Consider the following 17,940-nt stretch of genomic DNA (forward strand, 5'->3'; position numbering starts at 1 on the left):
TGGAAAAGGGAATGGCTACCCTCTCCAGTATTCTCACCTGGAGAATCCCACGGACAGAGGAGCCTGGTGGGCTACAGTCCATGGGGTCACAAAGAGTCAGACACGACTAACACACACACATACACACAGAGGTGACGGTGGACCCTGTCCACAGTCACTTTCAGCTGAAAGGTTCTGGATCCCAGTGCCTGATCAGGCGAGGCCATGAGGAAAGTCATCTCCTGATTGTGTCCATTCCCAGACACAATGTGTGACAGAGGAGCCCAGTCTCAGGCCCTTTCTTTCAGGGTCCCCACTTGCAGCACCCCATCAGGTCCAGCACATGCACCCAGACTTAGAGACTCAAGGATGCAAGCTGTCTGCTCTGGGTTCCTGCAGGGGGAAGGCTGCAGAGTAGCGGGGCTGGGGGTGGGGGGGTAGGGGGGACTCTGGTCCCTGGTGGTTGGAGAGTTGGTCCAAGGAGACCCCTCCCAGCCTCACCTTCATCTTCACCCCCGGGTGCTGGCAGAAAGCCTGACAAGGCTCTGGCTGTCTCTGAGTGCCAGCCTCGCCCCCACCTGCTCCCGCCTTGGAGCCCCTGTACAAATACAGGGCTACTGCCAAGCGGTGGGAACAGTAAATCTTCCTCATTCTTTTATTCATGCCCTCACCTCTGCAGACAGTGCAGAGGAAAAACAAACCCCGCCAAATCCCCGCGGGCTCCAGCAGTCTGGCAGTCTCTTCTCTGCTCCTTCCCAATCCCCTCCAGGAGCCACAGGCCAGGAGCAGAGAGCCACCGTCTCAGATGGGGGAGGCAGCCCCTCCTCCCCCCCACCGCGTGAGCTCAGCCAGGTGGAGCCCCGGCCCAGGCTCTGGGGACCAGACATCAGTGAGACCAGGGGAAACCTGGCCATCAGTGTCCCTGGCTTCTGGGAGCAGTCCTGCTTCTGCCTCACCTTCCCTGCCTCCCCCAGACTGCAGGGCTTCTGGGCCTGGAGGGGCCAGGCTATTTGTTCCATACACTAAGCCAGATGAGGTGTGGCTGCCCTGGATGCCAGCTGAGAGACCACCGAGGGAAAGGAGGGGCAGTCAGGTGAGCTGCGGAGCCCGTGGAAGGAGGGACTGACTCTCAGGCCGATAGCCTCTGGACCAGTGCAGCATCTGCTGATGTGACCATCTTTGTAAAAGAGTCCAGATCTCGAGAATCCCAAGGAGCCTTCTCCTCCTGGGCTGCCAGGGAGGGCTTCTTTTAAACTCAAACAGACCAAAGAGGGATGGGAGGAGGCTGAAGGGTGCTAGATCTTGCCTTTTATACAGAAAAGAGGCAATGGACTTGGCGTGACTGTCCTGCTTTGCCCAGGACTGCAGCTTTCTGGAGACATGGAGCTCCCAGTTCAGTTCAGTCGCTCAGTCGTGTCTGACTCTGCGACCCGCACGCCAGGCCTCCCTGTCCGTCACCAACTCCCGGAGTCCACACAAACCCATGTCCACTGAGTCGGTGATGCCATCCAACCAGCTCAACCTCTCTCGTCCCCTTCTCCTCCTGCCCCCAATCCCTCCCAGCATCAGGGTCTTTTCCAATGAGTCAACTCTTCGCATCAAGTGGCCAAAGTATTGGAGTTTCAGCTTCAACATCAGTCCTTCCAATGAACACCCAGGACTGATCCCCTTTAGGATGGACTGGCTAGATCTCCTTGCAGTCCAAGGGATTCTCAAGAGTCTTCTCCAACACCACAGTTCAAAAGCATCAATTCTTCAGCACTCAGCTTTCTTTATAGCCCAACTCTCACATCCATACATGACCACTGGAAAAACCATAGCCTTGACCAGACGGACCTTTATTGACAAAGTAATGTCTCTGCTTTTAATATGCTATCTACGTTGGTCATAACTTTCCTTGCAAGGAGTAAGCGTCTTTTAATTTCATGGCTGCAATCACCATCTGCAGTGATTTTGGAGCCCAGAAAAATAAAGTCTGACACTGTTTCCACATCTATTTGCCATCAAGTGATGGGACCTGATGCCGTAATCTTAGTTTTCTGAATGTTGAGCTTTAAGCCAACTTTTTCACTCTCCTGTTTCACTTTCATCAAGAGGCTTTTTAGTTCCTCTTCACTTCCTGCCATAAGGGTGGTGTGATCTGCACATCTGAGGTTATTGATGGCGCTCAGTCCTAGGTAATCTGGGAAGATGGGGTCCCCTAACTGAGAGGCCGTGGGAAAGACTCTGCCCTCTGTGTTCCTTGCCCACGGCACTGGAAAGAGGATGGCTTGGACCCAAGCTTCCTGGTCACGGTTCTGCTGGCCGAGAACTTTCTTTGCTACTAGGCCGCATGGAGGAGGAAACACTGGAGAGCAAGGCATCCTGTGGGCAGCCCAGGAGATGCCAAGGGAAAGTAGACAGAAGGAAAGTGTCCATGATCTTCAGGGCAGGGAGGAAATTCCCTCACTGTCTTTAGAGAGCTGGCACCATGGAACCCCACCCAGAGCCTGGGGTGTTGGGGAGTAAGCTGGGTAGCCCCTGAGAAAACGTGCCCTTGAGCCCTTCACCAGGGCACATGGGACAAGGGGAAAGAAGGCTTTAAAATCTTCCGCCTGGGGCCTCAGCCTCCCAGGGACCCAGAGGGCAGTCGGCGCACAGCCCTGGCGTGAGCCTAAGGAGCCAGAGCAAGCTCGCTCTTTTAGATCTGTCCCAGGGAGAGGGCCCTTATCCATGGGGGTCCCAAGGGGACGCTGTGGGTCGAAGTCTCCAGAGGCAACAGAGGTTTGTGTGACAGCCAGCCTGACAAGGCAGATCCCACCGAGACCCCCTTGCCCAGACCCCTTATTTGACAGATGGGAGACCAAACCCCAGGGAGGCTGAGGCACAAGCTCAGGACAGCACATTCTGAAGTGGTTAGAGATGCAGACGGGACTGTCCACCATCAGATGCCAGAGCTTCCTCAGAAGAGAGGACACTCAGAAGATAAGCCTAGTGCTGTGGAAGCCCCAGCCTACCTATCACATTAGTGGAAGACGGCCCCTTCTCTGAGCCACGACTCCTCTCTCCAATCTGTTTGAGTCCCCAGCGTGGTCCACCCCAGTACCACCCCCAGGAGAAAACCCTCAGCAGATTTCCCTACACTGCTCAGCCCTGGGGCTTCCAGGGCACTGGAAACCTACAGAGAGTGCCTGCAGGTTCCACATCTCCCTTTCCTGGCCTTGGAATGTGTAAGAAATGCCAGCCTCACCTCTCGGTAGGATGCGGCTCCCCACCTACTATGAGGCGCCTTCCTAGGGGTGGAGGTATTTAAGACACAGCTTAAAGGGCCATCAACCACACTGGGCTCCAGTGAGTTTAGCAGGAAGCAGGGCCCCAGGGTGATGCAAACCCAAAGGCACATTCTGGTGTGTCGAAGGAGAGAGGTGGAGAGGGATCCAGACCCAGGATGCCGAGGGAGGGGAAAGAGTGGGAGCAGGCATAGGTGGGTTCTCTTTTGAGCAGCCAGGAGGGATCCAAGCGTATGGTCAGGAGAAGGCAAAGAAGGGAGACAAGAAGAAACAAGGAAGAGAGTCGGGAAAAGCATCTCCCGACAGCTGATACCCCAGCTTTTAGCATTTATAACATTTCCTGTTTCGTCCTATTGTGGGTGAACCCAACAATTCCAAAAATAAAATGCAGGAAACAGCCTGAGAAATGTTCCCAAGGAATGACAGGGCTGCCTCCTTGTTCATGGCAAGTCTTCCTAGGAGAAGCAGGACTCCACAGAAGGTCTAACAAGAAAAGAGCCTGCACCCTGCAGTACCCTCCAGACCCCCAAAGCACAGAGAAGGAGTAGATGAGAGCAGAGCTCTGCCCTGGGCCTGGCAGCTAGGAGCCCCCTTCCTGGGAAGCCTCAGGAGGCTGCAAGCTCTCCCCAGACAGGTGGGAAGCTGAATCCCTGGGGAGAGAGACAGGTTTCCTGCACACAGGACTGCCCTGACTTAGTCAACAACAGGCTCTTGGAGCTCCCTTAGCAATTACTGCCTCACCACTCAGCTTCATGGCTGGCCACTAACAATTTATTGCAAATATCTCATTGTCAATAAGGAGCCACTTCTCTACCTCTGAATTCCCTGCAGAGAGTATCACAGCTGGGCACTCCAGCTGGTCCTCATTAAAACCCTTCCAGCCCTGAATCTTCCCACCCTCCCTCGCTCCCATCTCCAGCCCTGTTCTCTAGCAGCCGGCCCAGGACATTCACTTCTCACTTTTAAGGGCTGGATTGGCAGGTGCTGGTACCGGAAGGGCAGATGAGAGCCTCTGAATCTGTAGATCTGACTGGTAGCCTGGTGAAATCTACCAGGGCCATCTATAGGCAAAGAGGGAATTGCTATTAGCAAATTCTCTAGCTAGCATTCTCTTTATTGTCCTCCTGTGAGAGATACGCATTTGTAACATTTTGAGTCAGATCATGCAGAACTGCCTATGAGAGCATGGCTCAGGACACTAGCAGGAGCCACTCAACTTCCCTGGTTTTGATTTCCTCACGTATAAAGAGTAGGGATAGCTATGCATTACTGTGGACAGGTGGCTAAACCAGCCCTCCATTCTACACTTCTGGGCAATACTGGACCATCTTCTTCATCTGTGTGAAAAACAGTCAGGTGGATTTGGCATAAAAAGACTCATGGTTCCCATCCTGGCTTTGGCACTTATTAGCTCGCTGGTGCTCAGAAGTCACTTAATCTTTCTGAACTAATACTTTCACCTGTGAAATGGGCACAATAATAGCTTCACCACATAGATGGTGTGAGATTTAAATGAGATACCACACATAAGCAGGATTGCTAATCTGTAAAGTGGTATCCAAATCTTACTGATTATTAACAGATCATAATGAGTATGGTAAATAAAAACTTTCTAAACAAGCAAGTTCGCGTAGGGGACAACAGAAACACAAAAAAAGACCACTGCTGATGGATTTGCTGGTCACTCTTCTCTGCCCAGGGAGCTAGGCTGCCCTGGAATTGCCTCTTGAAGTGGAGACTTAGAGCAGAGGAGCAAAGGCTGATCTCAGGATGGAGGCTGGAAGTTAAGGCCCTCAGAACACAGGGTGAGGCTACCTCCCACCTGCTGGGGCCCCTTCCGCATTGCTTCTGCAATTTGGCAGCAGACTCCCAGCAAGCACTTCCCCAGGTGATAATACCACAGTAAATTGTGGCCCTTAGTTTTTAAGCACTTCCTGCAAAGGAAGCAGACCCTCCAGAAATGAATCTTCATTTGTACTACCCCCAAAAATTGCTGATAAATTCATGAAAAAGTTGTTATTGCTAAATGCTAATTGCATTTCCTTAGGTAGGCACCATAAAAAATTCATTGCAGTTTTTAGAAACAAGATGCCAACTGCATTTTAATTGCTAGAGAGGAGAGAGTCAGGGAGAAGCTTAACCAGGAAAATGCTAACTGGGCAGAAACTCAGAAAGACATCTCCCTAAGCCAGAAAACCCAGTCCTGAAACAAGAGCTGAGGAGAGATAGGTCTTGTGGGCCTCCAGACCTTCCCTGAGGGAGCACTGACTGGGCGGCCCTCAGATATGCAGCATCAGAGCACCTGGATATCTGGAGCTTTCTGTTTGTTGCCAATCATGACATGTAGATTTAACAAATGTAGTTGCTCAGTCATGTCCAACTCTTTGCGACCCCATGGACTGTAACCCTCCAGGCTCCTCTGTTCATGGAATTTTCCAGGCAAGAATACTGGAGTGGGTTGCCATTCTCTTCTCCAGGGGATCTTCTCGACCCAAAGATGGAACCTGGGTCTCCTGCATTGGAGCCAGATTCTTTACCTTAGCAGCTACTAGGGAAGTCCTAACAAATGTAAAGAAGTACATAGATAAGCACTAGAGAGACAAGCAGGAGTCAGCTCCAGAGCTTTAAGAAACATGCATGGGAGGAAATTATTCTACTACCACCTTCACGTGGGCGTCTGAGAGAGAGAAGGCGGGAATGAGAGGAGGAGACCGAGACCATACTTCACTTTAATACCAGAAGTCCTGGACCAGTTCACAGAACTGTCATTTTAAAACCTCCCCGCTATTCCATTGCCGACCAGAGTATTCTTACAGTGGTTTCCTGCCCCATCGCAGCAGAGCCAGCCAGAGCCAGGTGAGAGCAGGAAGCAGGTGAGATACACAGGAGAGTGGGGAGGATCCTGACTCCGTGGGCTTAACCTGGGCTGACCCAGTCCTGACCCCATCCGCCCAGGAGCATCCCAGTCTGGGTCTCTGGGGAGGCATTTCCCCGACCTGAAAGTGCAGAGAAGGTAGGCCCAGGGCAGGCCTGGGCGTCCTCCCAAAGACTCACAAAGGGCCGCAGAGGGGAGGAGACAGAAGGGCAGGCTCCTCACTGCCGCTGACAGCCTCTTCCTCTCCAGTTGCGCCCCCTGCCCCAGCCCGCTGCTCCCCCAGCTTCCCAGCCCAGTCCCAGCTTCCCTCCCATCACTGAGGTGCTCCGCTAAGATAGACAGACGGGAAATCAGGGCCCAAGGAGAGAGGCACAGTGGCCTGGAGGCTGGCCGGTGGGTGGTGACGGTCTCCTGTGCACTGAAAAGAGATCCATGCCTTCTGCGTCCAGGGCTGCTTCTCTTGCATCTAGTGGACCTGCCAGAGGGCCCAGGAAACATGAGGCTGGTGTGTAGTGAGATGGAGAAAACAAATCAATAGCACTGGGGAAGGGAGTCCTGGGCTGAAAGAAAAAGGAGCTGATCTGCAGCATGGCTCCTCCCTCCATGAGCCAAGCAGCTAGCATTTTCATAGATCACTCATTTTATATATAGCAGTGTGTATATGTCCAAAAGAATCTTAAAAAGAGTGGCTATATGTATCTGTATAACAGATTCACTTTGTTATACACTCGAAACCAACACACTACTGTAAATAACTATACTCCAAAAATGATTTTTTTAAACATCACTTAACCACTCAGCTCCTTCATTTCCACTTCTGTCAAACGGGACTGGCATATCTGTTTCTCTAGGGTTTTTGTAAGGTTTGAATGAGAAGATGGATACATAGGTGTCCTGTAAACTCTAAAAAGTGTATTATCTATCCACCACCTGCCCTGAGCCCAGCTTTGCAGAAAGACGCTTCCCACTATCATGCGGGAAATCTATTTGTAAAGGACTTGATACAAATCATGGGCTTTTGTTTTCTCACTTGCATTTCCCACTGTAAGGATGAAGTGGAGAGGTAGGCTCAGGACCACACGGAATGAATTAGTTGCTGAAACCAGACTGCTAGATGCTGAGCTCCCTCCCTCATACACGGAGGGCAGGCAGGACCAGGGAAGAGTAAGGGTCATAAACAAATGCTTCATAACACTTGGGTCACTCACTCCAAGCCTAGAGCTGAGCAGGCCTTACTTCATGTAATCGTCATCATGTAATCTTATATCACAGCATATAAGATAGACTGGATGGTTATAACCACGACACTGAAGTTTACCAAGCTTAGGAATCTGGGCTACAAACTCGGATCGATTCTTCCAGGGTGAACACTTAAACTGATAGAATGGATTCGGCCGTCATAAGCACCACTTCCTCTCCGCAGTCTAAAACCTTCCCCACTCCCCCAGCAAAGCCCAGGTCTAAGGGCGAGGGTCGCTGTTTCCGAGGGTTGGGTCTTTCACAAACCGGTCTTCTCCCCTTGCCCCCACTCACCTGCGCCGCGGTGTCCTGAATCCAGTCCAGGAACTCCGCAACCTTGGCGTAGACTCCGGGGTGGCTGGGTTCTGCGCAGCCGTGTCCCCAGCTGACCACCCCCACCAGGCGCCACGTGCCCTCGTCCAGACACACCAGGGGACCCCCGCTGTCCCCCTGAGGGATCCAAGCGCCGGACACAGAGAAGCGGGCAATTAAGTCCCTCCTAGTAGAGGGGAGCCAGCGTGCTCCCCGCCCCCACCACAGGCTGGGCGCGCACCCTGCACTCCAAGCCGGCCTGCTTCCAGGATGAAGCCCGTCTCGCCTCGCCCCTCCTCGCCCCTCATTGCGCTGCCCACTTGCCTGGGCTCCTCCTCTGCTACCAGAGAAGACATGGGCCAGGCGCCCAGCCCGCAGCCCCCGCCCCGCACCAGGCCCTCGGCCGCACCTGGCACGCATCCGCCCTCCCGTCGAGGTGGCCGGCACACAGCACGCGGGGCGTCAGGGCCCCGCTAACACGCAAGAGCTGTTGCAGAGCTGGGTGCTGAGCAGGGGCACCGCGGCGTCCAGGAGCGCGTCGGAGCTGTGGGCTGCAGGGAGGTAGGTGGGAGATGGGGGGCTCACAGATGGAGGCGGGCAAGGCAGAGGCGCTAGAGGGCGTCAGGGACCCCAGGGACATGGAAGCCCAGGGCTCTGGCCAGGAGGGTTCTTCTGACTTGGAGGGGAGGGGTGTGCATCACACATACACCCTGATGCTGAGGCCCTGGCACTCCTGGGAGGCGGGGAAGGAGAAGACAGGGCCTGGGTTTCGGGCAAAATACCAGTTTGTTCTCCCAGAAGGACCCTGGGGCCCCCCGGTCTGACCAAGGGTGATGCCAGAGGAGAAGGGGGCTGGTGTTGCCCTGTGGCCAGGGAGGAGGAGGCCGAGGTGCCTCACTTCTGGGTACAGATGCCTCCCCTCCCACCCCCCACCCCCCATCCTGTGCACCCAGGGCCCTGGGAGCTGACTTACTGTGGCTGGGGTCAGTGTGGCCCCAGCCAGACACCCAGCACTCTGAGCCCCTCGGAAAATCCCGTTCTTCGGCCGGCAGGCACACGGCACCCACGGTGTCTGCGGAGAGGCAGTGGTCCTGGGCCCCATTCAAGCTCCGCCTCTCTGCCCCCGAGCCTGGGCGCAAGGACCAGGGCCGGCCAGTCCTCCTCACCCCTTCATCAAACAGCCCCAGTTCCAGCTTCCCGCGTGGCTGTGCGGGCCAGGCTCTGTACCACCTGGGGGTCATCATTCACGCAGAGGACCATGTGGAAACGGCAGTGTACACGGCGCCCTAGGCTGGGCGGGATACACGTGATACCCCCGACCTGGGACCGATGAGGAGTGGGAACTCCTGCTGGGTGCTTGTACCTAAAACTTCTCCTAATGAGGACCCAGTTTAGATTTTCCCCAGGTGTCTGGATCCTCTTGGGACATAGTTCCAAAACTATGTGACCCTTCCTATGGGTGAGCCCGAACCTGATTTTACAGAGTGTATAGACCTGCCATTAGGTAAACACCACTTCACTGGGAGAAAGTATTTCCTCTTCGATTCTCCTTCAGCCCCTCTGCATTGAGGAGACAGAGGCTGTCTGGGCCGCTCTCTGCCTCTCTCAACTCCGGTCCACCCCTTCTAAGCAGAGAGAGCGGCCCAACTCAGCAGTTCCACAGAGCTGAGTGCCAAGCTGGGACTTGAGCACTGTTTTGCCTCCAGTCTGTACATTTTTCTGGTTGTTATATTCACTCTTAAGTCATAAGGTCTCCAGTTTGGTAGAAACCTCAAGTTTCCCTTTAAGTATATTTAAGTCAATTTAGAAGCATTAGCTGTTGAACAACAGTGCAGAGAGCAGTCGCACATGGTAGACTCTGTAAAGAGCATGGAGCAACATCTGTGGCTGGGGATATCTCAAGAGACAATGGAAGGGAGGAGTGCTGAGTGTGAATGAGTGTGTGTGTGTGTGTGCACGCGTGCACGTGGTGTGAGAGTATGCATGCACAGGAGTAGGTGTGCTTGTGCACTTATGTGAGCCTTGCACAAGTGTGTGAGTGTGTGAGGGCATGCACAGGCACAGGCCTGGCACACGCATGTGGAAGAGGGAGCTGCCTGCCCTTCGAGGGCAGACGCTGTGGAGGAGACACCCTGCCTGGGAACTGTTTCATCTGTACACACCTACCTCAGCTCCCTGTCAGGCTTGTGATGAGGGTGGGGAGGTGAAAGGGTTGTTACAAGGATGGGGGGTGGTGGTGAAAGGATGTTTGGTAAAGTAGGTCTTATTAACCATAACATGGTGCTGCTTATTAACTGTTATCCTGTTAACTACACGTGCTGTGTGCTAAGTCACTTCAGTTGTCTCTTGACTCTACAACCCCATGGACTGTAGCCTACCAGGCTCCTCTGTCCTCTGTCTGGGATTCTCCAGGCAAGAATACTGGAGTGGATAGCCATTCCCTCCTCCAGGGGATCTTCCTGACTCAGGGATCAAGCCTCTGTCTCTTACATCTCCTGCCTTGGCAGGCGGGTTCTTTACTACTAGGGCCATGTAAGAAGCCCAGTAACTATATAGTTAACTATTATCCATCCTAACCTGGCTGGGACCTGGCTATGAAAAGGGCCAGACCCTTTGTCCCCAAAAGAGCATGTGGAAGAGTTGATGCAACCCAAGGTCCCCGTGATGCCAGAGTCCATGACGGCCCCCAAATGAAGTGACCATTGTAGGGTTCACAGCATGGGGGGTCTTAGGAACCCTCGTGGCTCCCACCCTCCGGGCACCGCCCCTCGCCGCAGCCTCACCTGAGAAGTGCAGTGGCGTGCGGAGCCGCAGGAGGGCCACATCATAGTCATGGTTCTGGGTGCTGTACAGAGGGTGGGCGATGATCCGCTCCAGCGCAGCCCCCTGGTGTGGCCTGACCGTGCTGTGGCTGACCAGCCCCGCGTGGACCCGTATAAGATGGAACAGCCTGAAACTGCACACGGAGGCCGCGCTGAGCCCGGGGGAAGGAGGGGCAGGAGCCGCTGACATAGGTGAGGTGGCAGGTGGAAGAAGCCACCAGTGAGGCTGTGAGTGGGGCCCCATCCCCAGGCTGCAAGTTCCCAGGACCCAGGCCTTTTTGAATCTGCCCCAGCATTTGGTAAGACACGGGGCAATCAGTAGGTGCTTAATAAATGCTCAGGCCCTAAAGGATTGAGAAGTGAGATGCTGTGGTCATCGGCCACTACGGCCTCCCTCCAGCATCACCCCCTCCAGGTTTTGCAGCAGATAAGGAAGAGCCTCGTGTGGTATGAGAGCTCTAAGCTGAGTCAGCAAGGCTACCCTCAGCACTGTCTCCCTGCTTCCTAGGTGCGGTCTCCCCACTTCCTAGGTGTGATCACGAGGGAGCCACTTCCCCTCTCCTGGCCTTGGCTTCCTCGCTGTAACATGAGGGTTACACCACCTGCCCTGCCTGCCGCCCAAGAAGAGGGCTGGAGAACCCTTCCTTCCGACCAGTGTTAAGTACCTACTGTATTTCAGGACTGTTGTAGGCCATGGGAACAAGGCAAGGGAAATCCACAAAGGGATTCAGTGGTAAAGAAGACTCTTGCCTGCCCCCATGGAGGCAGGAAGGAGGACTGGAAGCTCCAGTCTGAAGGGGAGGAAAGCCATAAAGAATGACATGGAAACTGATTTAATTATGGTATTGGTAAACATTAAGAAGTACAGAAGGCTGTGAGCAGGAAAGCACTTTAAAACCTTAAAAACCAAATGAAGCCGAAGAACCCATGTTTGTATTATTACTGCCATTCCAGCAGGACTGTGCTTGGCACCGAACAGGGGGAATTTCACAAACACCCCGGGGCCCACTCGCAGCAGACGTGGCAGGCAGACAGTTGGACATCTTATACAGGACATACCCACGGCCGACAGAAAAGGCCCCGGAGGCGCCCTCCTCCCGTTTTGGAGGCCCCTGACTTGCCTGTGCGTGCAGTGCGCTGCGGTCACCACCCAGCGCGGGCCCAGCACAGAGGCCCCGCACGTGTGTCGGGAGCCCAGGGCCACACTGGCCTGCCAGGGCCAGCGCCCGGGAGCCGCCACCTGCCCGCCCACGATCCGGGAAGCCAGGGGCCTGGCCCCACACTCTGCAAACAGACAAGCGCCCGTGAGATGGACACAGAGGCGGCTGTCTGCCGGGGAGTGTGGACGGCTGCCGTTTATCATTCCTGGTCCTAAGCATGGAGCGGAAAGGCCATCTCGCTAAGGGAGGGACTGTGACTGTGTCATCCATGGAGCCTCAGGACCTAAGAAAGTGCCTGGGCCATAGGAGAGGTCAAATGGGAGGCTGTCGTGGGGAGGACAGATAAAGATGACACGTGAAGATGGCCAGGTGACCGGGAAGACGGGAAAAAGGAACTCCATGCACTGTCTCCCACTTGGCCCTCCTTAGACTCCGGAAGCTGCTGCTCCCCCTTTGGGATGCTCCGGAAGAAGGGGAGGGGGTGTCAGAGGCCAGGGCGGGGGGTGAGGCAAGGAGGTTGCCTGCCCGGATCAGTGGCTGGTGGGGGCAGAACAGAGGCATCCATGGGGCTCTGTTCTGGCAAGACTGCAGGAAGGGCCCTGTGGGTGGGTGGGCAAGACATCCCCCCAGACCCAGGCGAGCCTGCCACTGGGGCTTTCCCACCCTAGGGGCATGAGGGAGACCCCCTTCTCCCAGCGCCTCCTTCCCAGACCCGGGAGGGGACTCACCGGAGCACTTGAGGGAGACGATTTGACCAGAAGCACAGCGGTCCCTGCGAAACAGAGGCAGCGCCAGCAAGGAGCTGGACAGGGGCCCAGCCCCGGCCCAACACCCCCCGGGGCCTGGAGGAGGGGGCGTTGTTGGGGACAGCAGACAGGGCCGCTCTGTGGCCACGGCTGTCCGCTTCCCGCCCCCACCCAAGCCTTCAGACCCCTCCGCGTAGCAGGTCTCCTGGGCAGTAAGCAGGCTCTGCCTGGCCACTCAGGGCGTCGATGTGGGCAGAGCCCAGAATTACAAACGGAGCCTTGATGGATGTAAAAATGCAGTTGTTCCCACTGAAGCCCCAAATATGCTCATAGTGGATAGGCGAGTGAGTGAAGGGACACGGTCCTTCACCTGCTATTCCTGCCCAAGCCAACCCCATGTCATCCAAGCCCTCTGCCCAGCACAGTATACTCATAGCCCACCCTCCTCTTCCCTCCTCTTTCTTAGCATAAACCTCCACTCCTTTTGGACCAAAGCCCTCTTCTCTTTGCTCATCTCTTGGCCCCAGCATCCAACGCCTGGATCCTCAGTTTCTACTGGTTTCCCAAACCCACAGCCCTCCGGCTCTCCTGGCCGAGTCTGTCCACTGCTGTTTCCCTTTGCCTGTTCCGACATCTAAGGCAGGAGCGCTGCGTTCCCCTGATGGAGCATCAGGGGGCAGGAGCCGGGTCAGAGGGGCCAAGGTTCAGACAGGAACAGTGTCTGCAGTGGTGAGAAGGCTTCAGAGCAGGGTTGAGAGGACTGCTGGGGAGCTTAAGGACACCCACCCCCAGGATCTGGGGAAGGTCCGTCCCAGAGCCCTCTCTTCTCTGGAGAGTCTTTGGGTTCCAAGCAGTCTACTGTCTCTCTCCTGAAATACCAGAGTCATCCAAATGAAGTGCAGCAGGGGTAAGGGGGACTAGTTTGGAGGCAGAAGCCTGGTTTCAAGACATGGTTTGGCCAATTATCAGTTCTGTGACCTTACACAAGGCCCTTTACCTCACTGAGTCTCAGTTTCCCCATCTGTGAAATGGGAATAAGAGTACCATTTCAAATCCTCTGACAATAACACCCAATCCTGCTGTTTTTGTGAGGGGCAAATAAATAATGTATATGGGCAGAACTCGTATGAAGTGAAACATTCCTCTCTGTCATCCTATCTTACACCTCTGGTGTCCTCACCACTAGGCTCCCATCATAGGAAGATTTTTGTTGGGTTGTTCACGGAAGTGAGGGGCACCACTCAGTCCCACCCCCCAAGCCTACCCCTTCCGGAGAAGCCCTACCTAGGCTGCCACACCTCCTCCGGGAAGCCTTCCAGTCTAGGAGAGAGCTGAGCAAACTCCCTGGAACTGTTGAGCCTGATGTCAGACAGGTTCACTGCCTTGTGGTGAGTGAGTCTTGATAGGAAAGGGGAATCAAATGGGAGGAAATTGGCTTTAAATGGCAATGTGAGAGATGGGGCGTTAGTATAACAAAATGTATAGGAGATGCTGCACCAGGGTAGTGGCTGAGCAAGACTTTGACAATGAATGACTTCTGCTGGGATTTATATTTTGTTGAAAAGCAAGGATGCCCAAAGGAGAGAAACAGGCTGGGGCACCATCCTGCTCAGAGGCCAGGAGACGACCAAAATGACCTCTTGCCATTTCCTGAGTACCCTGATGGTAGCAGGCAGAGTCTCCAAAGCCCCTCCCTGACCCACCCTCCCTCCACCCTGCCTGGGCCCCAGGTCCGGCCCCAGTTACCTGAGATGTCCGAGGCTCCTGCAGACCCGCGCCCCCAGGGCAGAGCTCCAGCCCTCGTAGCAGACCAGCAGCCAGCCTGGCCGGGCCCTCAGCTGTACTTCCAGCAAGAAGTCCTCAGAAGTGTTTATTCTGAAAGATACTGCAACCACGGCATGAAAGCCACTTCCCATCTGCAGCGGGATGGAGGGGCTGGACCCCTCGCCGTGAGGCCTGAAGAGGCCTTCATGATCGCCCGGGTCACCCAATGTCGGGCTCCCTGTTCCCCCGGGAGCCAGCGGTGCTGAGAACAAAAGAACCCCTCTCTCTGCCGCCTTTCAGGTTTGTGTTTAACCAGGCGCTTTCACACGAGCTCCATCACCAAGGGTCACAGCCACCCGATGGCGTGAGAATGCCCATCCTCCCCATTCTGCAGCAGGAAGTAAGGCACGAAGATCAAGCGGCCTGCCCTGGGTCACAGGATCTGTAAGTGATGGACCTAGGTCATCCGATTTCAAATCTTGTGAAGGTACTGGTGATGGTACCCACTTTTTGAGCATCTGCTTTTTCCGGGCTCTGTGGTAAGCTCCCTTACTTTATGCTCTTATTATGCTTACAGCTTCGCGCAGTAAATATTTTTATCTCCACTTCATGGAGAAGGACATGGAAGCTCAAAGAAGTAATGTATTCAGAGGCACACACAGCTAGCAAAGGCAAGCAAGCTGATCCTAACTAATTTCTGTAACTGATTCTAACCCCGGCCTTGGCAGCACCGTATCTTCTGACCCTTCACCCTTACCTGGAGGGGAGGGGACAAGATTGGAGGGGGGAGTGGGGAAATAGTGTGGTGTGATGTTTCCAGCCCTCTACACCACCTTTGCCACTGGGCCAAGACCCCTGTCCACCACGCACTGGCCCCACACACACACCTGGCTCCTCTTCCCCCATACAGCAGGCTCCCTCTGTCCAAATGGCAAGTCACCACCTCTCCTAGCAACCTGGTCTTTTAGCGGTGCCCCCGTTAGGGATCAAAACAGTCCCAGGGAGTGCTGAAAGCCCTGAGTCAGAGATCAGCTCCTGGAGGCTGGACCAGGACCTCACCCTCACAGCACAGGAGATGAAGGTGGATGACTGCAAATTCAAAGGATCCCAGCACTGTGCAGGGGCCCTGGGCCTGGTGGGGTGGGGAGGGGAGTCTCCCCACCTTGGGGGTGTGGCTCACCTGTTCTGGGAATCGAGTGGAGCAGGGTTTCCTCACTGCTGGCCTCGGAGCAGTTCAAAGTCATCTCATCCTGCAGGGTTCCAGGAGTGGGCTGAGAGGCAGCTGGCCACAGATACAGCACTTCAGAGGACAAGGACCAGGGGAGGGTCACAGAGAAGAGGCTGGGAAAGGAAGGGGTCCCCAGGAGGGGGCCCAGGCGCAAAACAAGATGCCTGCTGGAGAGGGAGGCAAGGCAGCCCCCAGGGACTCCTCATTACCACCCTGCTTTCGGCAGGTCCCTCCCAACACGCAGAGAGGCATCGTGCTCTCTGTCTCATCTCTGTCTATCTGTCTCTCTCTCGCGCACTGGGAAAGATCTCCAGGGAAAGCTTGACTAGGGCCTCCCTGAATCACCCACTCAAGCACATTTCTCACTATAGGACGAAAACGTTCCTCTGCATAGAGCCTGAATCCCTCCAGCTGGACCTGCATCCCGTCTCCACTTGCTGTCAGAGTAGATGGAAGAGACAGTCATCCCACCTGCCCAAGACACCTGCTCACTACCTGCTCCTCTCTCCTAGCACCCCCAGAGTCCATTCTTTGTTCCTCCCCCAGCCACTAAAAGTCCCAGAACTGACCTAGAAGCCAGGAGCCGATGCCTGCACCAGCCAGCAGCCCCAGGGCTCCCAGCACTGCCCAGCTGCGCTGCCCGGCACACCAGCGCCCTGCCCCAGAGTCTGTGGGGAGGGTAGAGGAGTGTCTGAGGCCCTACCCCTGCCCACCAGCCCACTGCACCCCGAGGCACCACCCTGGGGCCAGACAGCCAGCGAGCGGCAGCAGGAGTTTTCCCCACTGCACCTGCCTACCTCCCCCTGCCCCATTATCATGGGATGGGTGGTGGGGGCCCAGAGTTCCGATCACTGGAGCCTCAGAGCCCACTCAAGCCCCCAGATGGGAAACAGAGCAAAAGCACTTCTAGGACAGATAGTGAGAAAGCCTCTGGCCATCAGTCCTGTAAGGCTGACCTAGGAAGATCTGGGGAGAAAGAAGCTGGGGGATGTGGGAAGATCGTCCCTTCACTGCCCCCACCCTGTCATTCCCTGGTGGCCCAGTCTGGCCTACTGGGTTGCTGCTGGGTCTCAGGCCTCCGTAGCGGGTCTCCTGGCTCTGCGGATCCTGGACCATCCTCTGCATCCTGAGCCTCTGTGGGGGCTTGGCCATCCAGCATCAGGCTCTGTGGAGACAACTGTCAGTCACTCAGCAAGAAGAAAATCTCCACCCACCGCAAGTCCCCGCCCTCTAACTCCAGCCACATCCTCGCTGCCACTTGCAAGTCTTTTGCCACCCTGGGGTCTCTGCGTGTGTCCCCATAGAGGCCCCTTGGGCCTCCCAGCTCTCCTGGAACCCCTAGCCCTACCCACCTAACTCTCACCCACCCAGTAAGTGTCACAGCAGACACCCGAGCCTAGACTAGGCTGGCTCCAAAGCCCACACTTTTCACCAACCCCTCGCCAGCATGGAGGGCATCCACTGAATCCTCAACATCCCTCATCAGATCCTAAGATCCCACCTTCATCATTCCCTCCTATCTCAGAGGAAGAAGAGCCCCTCCCCAGTGAACCATGCAGTCACTCACCCAGTAAATAGTATTTAGCCCAAGTGGACAGGCCATGATGGGGGATGCTATAAGGAGTTCAAGATAAATGAATGTGGACTTCCACCACCACCACCCCAAAGAATCTGCCTGTGAGTCCTTGGAGGTAAGTTGTGTTCAGTGACAAAAGGGAAGTTCAGTTCAGCTACCACTGGGATTCAAAAGGACAGCTTTCTTCTTATTGGGAAGATCAAGAAAGGCTTCCTGGAAGAGGCAGCCTTTGAGACAGGCCCTCATAGATGAATAGGGCTTGAAATGACATATATGGGCATTGGGTGTTCCAGGAAAAAGGTACTGAGGAGGCAAAGGAATGGGAGTAAGAAAGCTTAGAGGAGGGTATGTCAGACATTTATCAGAAGTTCATGAGCCGTGAAGAAGAGTAATGGAGAATACCTTGGCAAAAACCACTGGACCAGCAGTTCAAAGCCAGGTCTACAGCCTACTGTGTGAATGTCATAACTCATCAGCCCTCAAAGTTTTAATTTTCTCATTTATGAAATAAAGAGTGGTAACCCCTGCTTCCCACTGAGTAGCCTCCCCTCTCTAGCCTTGTCTCCATTACTTCTCCAAGCCAGAGTGATCTTTCTAAAATGCAAACATGAGCAAGTTAACCTCATCTTCATAGCACCCAGTAGGTCTTTGTAGCCTTCAGGAGAAGCACCCTGCCATGACTCACAGCATCTTCTGTGATCTCACCTTCTCCTCAGCCATCCTCACCTCCCAGCCCTAACTCCTCCACAGCAGGACTCGGGATCATGTTAACACTCATGCCCACCCTCACACCTTCACACACTCTCACTCCATGAAGGCATGGGGCCTGCTCTCCCCTTCCGCACACACCGACCCTTAGGGCCCTTGAAGACTCCACTTAAGTGCCATCTTTCCAGGAAGCTTTCTTCAACCCACAGGGCACCTATTGTGACCCTATATTATGCTCCTTTACTTGTCTTTCTCTCTCCCC

General features: G+C 54.9%; 1 protein-coding gene across 1 annotated transcript; it reads right to left on the reverse strand.

Moving 5' to 3' along the window:
* Window positions 1–6,553: 6,553 nt before the first annotated feature.
* Window positions 6,554–17,690, reverse strand: TMPRSS5 (transmembrane serine protease 5). The gene is given in 14 exon segments (XM_061155124.1): window positions 6,554–6,598; window positions 7,657–7,812; window positions 8,084–8,151; window positions 8,154–8,225; window positions 8,648–8,746; window positions 10,458–10,630; window positions 11,618–11,780; window positions 12,385–12,428; window positions 13,687–13,800; window positions 14,149–14,287; window positions 15,347–15,466; window positions 15,964–16,062; window positions 16,448–16,559; window positions 17,676–17,690. Coding segments are annotated over 14 exon segments (1,383 nt in total). The 3' UTR covers window positions 6,554–6,589.
* Window positions 17,691–17,940: the final 250 nt, after the last annotated feature.

Source organism: Dama dama, chromosome 1 (assembly GCF_033118175.1).
Source record: "Dama dama isolate Ldn47 chromosome 1, ASM3311817v1, whole genome shotgun sequence".
NCBI lineage: Eukaryota > Metazoa > Chordata > Mammalia > Artiodactyla > Cervidae > Dama > Dama dama.